The following is a 7,967-nucleotide window of genomic DNA, read 5'->3' on the forward strand; positions in this document are numbered from 1 at the left end:
TCGTCAGGTCATATTGACCCACCACCCTTGAGCCAGCTCGCCACTAGGCGTTCCAGATCAGCCTTGTGGCATAATCCGCCGCCAGGATGTTAGTTCCGTGGAGATTCGCTCATCAAGATACAATCTCCATTAGGAGGAAAGGAAAAAAGAACTGAGAACCACTCGGTTGACGAAAAAGAGACTGGTAAACTGCATCATTGTAAACTAATTTTTTTTCGTATAGCATAGCGTGGCTTGGTTATAATAATGAATACATAACTGCCGAGGTATTCGCAATGTTCACTTTGTACCCTGTTTTAAATTTTGGCCGTTTTGTGTTTCACGATGTACGCTTCAGCTCACGCAAAGTTTCGTAGTCAAAGATGAAGACTTTCCCATTGGTGATAAGCGGTTGATAGGTTATTGCAGTATATCTGTATTACTTCCACGAGATATATACATCATTTCGCCCAAACCGTCCTCCACATCTCACGGCAGAAGCGTCACGAAGTCAAGTCTGACATTGAAATACGTAACACCCGTTTTATCCGACTTAAGGACGGCCTGAACAGTGCCCTGTGTATTTCTCGCACTGGAGCACCGACATTGCTCTGCTTGCCACGAGCACGATGATACCGTCTTGCATTGATCCGCTTGCCATTTTTCCCACAATTGACTCACGTCATTGGGAACGACACCGAGTGGTGTCCATTTGTAGACGTAGGTTGCAGCGTGGGCCTGGTGGGCTAGAATGGATGCTGACAGGAGGAGGCTGGAAAGGAAATGCACTGTTGGGTGGGTAGGTGGTTAGATGGTTGTGCAGGAAGATATGGAAATGAGTGATGTGACACGTACTTATGATGGAAGATGAAGAAGGCGCGTATGTAGAGAGTTATAGTAGTTAGGTCTTGTAGTCTTGCTGGAGTTAAAGAGTGAGAGAAGTAGTAGGATGTGCAAGGAAATGGACTATTTATCTACGTACAATTTTTGGAGTAAGCAAACCTCATTTTACACGGGCCATAATTCTGAACAGCAGTTGATGATGATGCTGATCAGGGTTTTTCTTTTCAGCGTAAATGTGGTGATGCTGACAGCTCGTAAACGGCGTCGAAGAGGGTGAAGATCTTTTGCCATATGCATAGACATATTACCTCAGAAAAGCACTGTTGTCAGTGCTGGTTGCTCATACGACGATCTCATCCCCAGTGAACAATGCAGATTCATCTCAACATTGCACAAACATGATGAACAAGAGCGGGAGTCTTTGAAACTTACGAAGGTGCCTTTATCTATGTATAACAGATGCCACCCGGATTGATTGTAAAAGATAGCGCACGTCTCGATTCAAAAAAAAATAGAGGTAAATGTTCTCTGCATTAAACCAGGCGCTTTGCTTGGTGTGTGAAAAAGTTGCTATCGTCTATGAGATAGCTCCTGCTTGCATGCGCTTGCTAGGCAACCTTGATATTCTCACTTAGCATCCCGTTCGTGCAGCTTCATGTGTGACTAGTACAGGAAAACCCTACTTTCCAGTGATTTTGCTAGTAATTATGGGCTTTCACGTCATCTTGATTAGGATCTAATTTAGACATGTGCAGGCTGTGCAGGGTCTACATTCACAAGACTCTTTCAAGTTCCGACACCGTACTCTTTTCTCCACGCTTGAATTACTTTTGTGATTGTGAAGAACTGCTTTGCCTGTAATGCATTGGTAAAAGTATGAAGCATTGCTCATATAGCTGATGCAAGCCACGAGGAAGATGGTTATAAGACACAAGATTTACACAGTTAGTTGTGGGTTTAGAGCAGATGAGATTACCAGATATACTCTACAAGTATATGGTGTGTGCTGATCGCGTGCTAAACAGGATCGACCAGGGAGTCGTTGTGAATGAGAAACTTAGGGGAAGTAAGTGAATCAAACGAAAATCCCATGGCCAAAAGACGCATTGTCTTCAATATTGACGGTTTATCTTTCGGTGAATCGGAGTGATCCGGCTTACGTGATTACAGTCTTACCACTCTGACCTGCATTACCAGATTACGTACGGAAGGATGACTACGTCCTACAAATAGGAGCATGTCAAACAAGGTTTCCCTATTGTGCTCGAAAGTCTAAAAAGGCTCCTCTACAATCCTATTGCATGTCTTTCACCATGATGTTCAAATATTACATCTTTTAAATCTAATCAAGATGAATGAAGTTCGAAAAGAGTAGAGGTCATGGAATTCGGTAAGAAGACTTGGAAAACAAGCTAACCACACCAAACTGGTTTCTTTATATACAACCTCCACTTGAGCCATCACCAACCAGATACATCTCCCCGTCCTCTTCTCATTTACAGTTGGAGGCAAACACAGTGACATACTTGGCTCGAACATCAATAGGCTGGAGACCGGGTTTGTTTGGATCAGGCTTGACGGTGAAATGGAAAATTTTGTCTGACAGGGGCTTCGAAATCAGACAAAAGCCGTCATTTGAATTCCATTGAGCACCGAACTTGGTGCAGAGGTCTTGCTGCACTTGCTTCCAGTCTTTACCATACCCTGGGGGGAGGTACGCGAGTTCCTGGAGTCGGTAGGTATAGGTACAAGTTTGAGGTTGTGGAGCAGCAACTACGCCGCTGATGCAAGCTGCTGCTGCGAGGAGACCGGTGAGAAGATGCACTGGTGATATAGTTAGTAACTGAGTCGAAAAGGAAAGAATAGCATATCGTTACTTGTTCAAATCGTTTGTCAAAGTATGTAACAATGGTACGTGAGATGTCTTGAGAGGTACAGGAGTGAAGTAGTGATCAAGTGTGAGAAACATGACGGAGGAATAAGGTGGTTTAAATATTCATCCAAAGGCTGGTGATGGTGAGGCTACACAGTCACAAGAGACCAATCGCCTCAGATGTAAATTTCGATCGTGGAGGTGGGCTGCTGATCTCACAATACACCGAAGTTTAATCTATATACAGGCACATCGACTCCTCTTCCTCCTACACCGCATCTTCCAGCATTCGCATCAACCCACTCCTCCCTTTCAAGGTACTCCAGAAGCACATGAGACATCTAGGTGCGATGTCGATACTCCATCTCACAGCTTGTTTAATCAGTATCATAATTTAGGGTCCTTGGGCTTTTCTTTGAGACTTAGTCGTATGGCTATTATTCTGCGTGAAAATCAAACTCACAAGTTGTTTTTCTCGCGTGCGGATTTGGTCGGAAAGTCACACTTAGCTTTTGGTAGTACAGTAAGCAACTGAAGATCTTAATCCAATATGGCATGGTAATCTTTTAGTTAGTATGAGATTATGGCTAGATAAACTCCTTCCCAAAGCACGTTAAAGCTCTTGTGTTGGTTGCGATACTTTTTTGTACATGAACCTGATTCAGTAGCTGTGTTCAGCCTCTTGTGATTGAATCAACATCATGTGGGAACTTTTGTCGAGTTGTTTGCAATCATATAGGAACAAATCCTGTTCTCTAAGTTGAGTCATCAAGACATCAGCTCGTGTACTATCCGGAGTAAGTACCGCTGACTCAGGCACGGAACAGCGGTAAGTATATTTCGTCATTGTGGCTTGTAATGTAAGATTGAGAAGCACTAGAGAATAGTCGCGGGCTCGCTACGGGAAGATGGTATGGCACCCCGACTTTGGCTATGACGTTCAATGGAACTAGGACTTCCTACCCAGAGAAGCAAGTATGGTAGATTCAACTGCCTAACAGCACCTCTGTACATACTGAGGGTGGAAGAGCTTGAAAATATTATGCACTAGCGATAAGATGGTTTGTCGATCGCCTGACACCGTGGTCTTACATCGATCTCGATAAGCTTCAGTCGATCGGATAGAAGAAGCACAGTCTGTAAGCATGTTGTTTTCTGTAACCAATAACATAGTATCGCAAGTTGACAAGCATCCTAATAAAGTTTTCTCGCTCATAGACTCGACGAAGCAAAGAAGTGTGCCAAAGATAGCAACTCTTGCTTCAACTGAACATATGAAAATGTGGCGTATCCGATGAAATCGGCCAATTCCACTATGACGACTCGAATCCAACGTTTTCCCCATACCAAGACAATATTCACCATCATCTATCGTCATTCTTCCCCAATCAAGCAATTCCCGTACGCTCGCCGCGCTGGGTATCGAACACAGTGCCAACTTTATTTTTGCTTTTGCTCAGAATCTAGGCCCTTGGGGTTGCCAAGTTTTCCCGGCTTCTTTTTGAGAGGTATACGCGAATGTACATAAGCGAGTAAAGCGGGTACTAAAAATTGCACTTTCGCAGGGAGTAGCGTCATGGTAGAAAGATGTGGCTAGTGCCTTGGTGGTCATAATGACGACAGTAGTAATGGAGTGTAATCAACATCGCAACGCTTCGATCTTCCAAATAGTGTTTTACTACCTTGTACTCGCACAAATGCGAAATTATCTTCCATATTTGTATCGGTTTCTGAGGTACGATGGAATATTAAAATGTATAAAATATCTCAATGTCATGTCTTGAGTAACATCACTTACTACGTAAATGGGACTCTCAAGGCAACTTCTTTTTCTGATAATCAAAGAAGTATGGTCTGAAGAAGATATACAGATCTGAAAACACCATCTTAAGATCGACACTGAGATTTCTTAATTAGTACAGCATCATCTCGTTAATTCAACGGCCGATATACATAACCAAACTATAAGCTCGATGTGTAAATTTAGAAGATCCGACCAGAACATTGGAGTTGCGATATGCGAAAGCTTGCGCATTGTGTACTGCGCCGCTCAGTCGTGGCAATGCGCAATGCGTTTGTTTGTTTCGAGGTCCAGGCTTATTTTTATCATCGCCGTGATGTTTGTAGTGGTACGTACATTCAGGCAGGTTGGCTTGGCTCCCCGCAATCATCCCCATACGCAGGCATTTACATGGCACACATTCTCCACAGGAAGGCTTGTCACTTAGTGTAAATATAACAGATTCGCCGGCTAATAGACCGACTAGATATGTTAATTTATGCGACTTTACCAAGAGTTCTTTCAGGGCATGAAACAGATGATTTTTAAGCCCGTTCTAGCCTTGTATTTTTGGGCAGGGCGGAGCAGCGTTGGCGTGGGCCCAGCGAAACTGAGCGTGACATCACCAACATCTCTCCACCATTTTGCACTCATTTCATTTTTGTTCTCTCTCTACAGGATTTCGAGATCAGAGGAAAACACCATGCACTTTTGTCTCCGTGCGCAAACTGCACGGGCGCACCAACGAGTTTGGTTGCCGCGCCAGTCAGCATTTGCTACGAACAAACCTGCTGGCCAACACACATCATGACCGAGTGCGCTCAATTGCGAATCTACTTGACACGATTACCTCCGCAGCGCCACACATACAAGGCTGCTATTAAACCTGAACACATAGTTTACTAATTTGTTTCAAGACACGCGATGGGATCTTTCTTCTAGGCGGCATTGTCGAAGCAAGCTTCTTCATTTGGACATTCATGCAGTGACCCACTCCAAGACCGCCCAGATCGCACACCTCCCGCTCAGCCAACACGGCAGCACACCTTTCAAGATAAGCTCGACGGGAGACTGACGAATTTTAGGGAGGTGTTGAGGCGAGCAGACAAGACTGATATTTGGCACCAACTACGATGCACGGCCTGAAGCCGTCAGCACTTGGTGAGATACAAACGGGCCTACTGAGAGTCAATATCTGACCAAGTCGCGTTGCGATCTTAATGGCGATTGCACACAAGAGACGTATCACACCATGTTCACAGAAGTGGCGAATGTACAGATGCACAAGTAGTTGGATATCAGGCGCAGAATGCTGGATGTGGTGTAGCCTGCACAGACGCGAATCCTGCAGCCCTTTGCATGAAGGGCGGAGATAAAGTCTTTTTGGCAACGGCAGCAAATACAATAGGGCCCTAATTATCCCGTGACGAGCGGGCCGCGTCTTTGTTTCTCACCAATACTCATGCGACGTTGATGGCGTTTCAAGGAGTGTAGGACCGAAAAACAAACGCAAGAGACCAATGGGATGACCCTGGTGCCTCGTTTGCCAGGAACATTACGACTGACTCTCCCACGGGTACAGGGGCGGTTTGGTGCTTAGCAGCCAGCAAGTAAGGCCTAGTCTTGCCACAAGGAGATGGCGTAGTTTCAGAAGAGGTTGCGACAGCTTCGCCCTTCCTATACGCCGCTTTGCAGCGCGGCTGTTTGTATTATCTGCGACCACAGGGCCACGGCTGGACAAGAGCCGCGAAACCAAGACAAATAGCACACAGCAAGAGACGTGTGAGACTGGGGATAATTTGTATTGTCTTGAGGCAGATGTGCGGCGACGGAGCAAGTAAACTCTAATGGCGGATATTCGAAGCCCCGCGCCCCCCTGGCGTTGAACCGTGGCGTAGGAGAGACCATGCAACAACCCCCTGGGTAAGATGGAATTGCGCGGCGGACGCGGTAGGTGCTTGATCGGCATAAACACATATGCCCCCCCCTTGGTTGCTTTACTGTTCAAACAACGTTCTCCAACAACGGCTTGATTTTGATTCTTCCAACGGCCGATTAAGCCCCGGTTTCAATTGTACTATACATACATATATTCAGACAGTCTTTCCTTTCAGGCACAAACACACACGCACACACACACACACTTGCAACAACAAACCACCAGACTTTCTTTTACTTCTATCGCCATGTCTTCCTACCCTCAACTCTCGCCCAGCGGTCTTCCCAGCTCTCCACGAGCCAACCGCCAGATGGAACTCTTGTCTCCCCTCGACACATCATTTCCTCCGTCAGTGTCGCAAACATCATCGCCATACTCGAGCACATCGGAGAAGCAAACACCAAAGAGCGTCGATATCTTCGCCGACGCCACGATTCCTCTAAGTCCAATCTCAACCACCAGCTCGATGAGCAAGGAGAACCCCTACGCGGGCCTCGAGCCGCGAAAGCGCAGCGGTCTCGCGCGACTTTTCTCCTGCCTTGGCCGTGAGGAGCGCGCCAGACGACGTATGAACCGGAGTCTGGAGTTTGAAAAGGTTGGCGACAAGTGCCATTGGACCGAGTACTAGACAGAGAAGGACAACCGACCCCAACGGTTCCTTCATGGTCAACCCGGCCGTATTTTTGAAACAACGACGACACGGCGGAATTGCAATTCACCGAGCTACACACGCAAGACAACTGTGGCAGCCAGGATGCGCATCCCATTCAAGCGACTGCCGCGCTAGAGGCCAAGCAAACGTCGGATGCGAGTTTCCATTTTGCCCATACTCACACCAAACACATAGCGTGCAGCTGAGCTGTACACTTGATACCGTCACTGCGACGCTTTTCCTTTGTTCATACCTGTATAAACCTTTGACCCAAACCGGAGTTTGCCTGTTCCGGGTTTCGCTAGTTTGAGCTTCTTTTTTCTTTTTGTATATCTGCTTAACACGCATGACGTGTCTTGTCCAGCGTTGGTGTTGGAAGGAAAAACCTTTTGATTTGTACATATACCTTTTTGAGCGTGGGAGGTGAGGAGAGTTGTCTGCGCTAGGTTTGTCGCAACCACTTGGTGGTGGCAGTGCGACAAGAGCAGCCAGGAATGGAGGATTCAGAAAAAATGGATAAGATTTATCCCGTCCACTATCATTCACTTGTTCCCAACTCTGTGACTGACCATGGGTGCGAGGTGTTGTACTACGTGGACAGTCTTGCGGTTTAAAGACAGTTACGCGCAGCATATCACGTGATGCACATGTGAGCGTTTCCTATGAAGGCATCTCGTAATTTGGGGGATTGGGGGTCACGTGCAAGCCTGATGCCAACAGAAGGGAACGCGACCGTGCACAGCCTTATATCGAGGGGTAGCCCTCTTTTTCGTATACACGCAGTAGATGCGTCGTACGAGTATAGAGTAACGTGCTGGATAAGCGAGTTGGCCAGGCAAGCGAGTTGGCCACCCCACCAAGTTTGCGCACACGGTTTAACTCTATACACAACCACTCTACG

General features: G+C 46.4%; 2 protein-coding genes across 2 annotated transcripts; one reads left to right on the forward strand and one right to left on the reverse strand.

Moving 5' to 3' along the window:
- Positions 1-2,314: 2,314 nt before the first annotated feature.
- COCCADRAFT_9084 (uncharacterized protein) lies at positions 2,315-3,842 on the reverse strand (the record flags this gene model as incomplete). Its single annotated transcript, XM_007718944.1, has 2 exons — positions 2,315-2,646; positions 3,788-3,842. The coding sequence occupies 2 exons, from the start codon at positions 3,840-3,842 to the stop codon at positions 2,315-2,317; spliced, it is 387 nt and encodes a 128-aa protein (XP_007717134.1).
- A 2,849-nt stretch (positions 3,843-6,691) lies between these two features.
- Positions 6,692-7,042, forward strand: COCCADRAFT_46011 (uncharacterized protein; the record flags this gene model as incomplete). The annotated part of the gene is made up of 1 exon (XM_007718945.2): positions 6,692-7,042. A coding segment is annotated over one exon (351 nt), but the record flags the coding sequence as incomplete, so codon positions are not given.
- Between the last annotated feature and the right edge of the window lie 925 nt (positions 7,043-7,967).

This window comes from Bipolaris zeicola, assembly GCF_000523435.1.
Source record: "Bipolaris zeicola 26-R-13 unplaced genomic scaffold scaffold_266, whole genome shotgun sequence".
Taxonomy (NCBI): domain Eukaryota; kingdom Fungi; phylum Ascomycota; class Dothideomycetes; order Pleosporales; family Pleosporaceae; genus Bipolaris; species Bipolaris zeicola.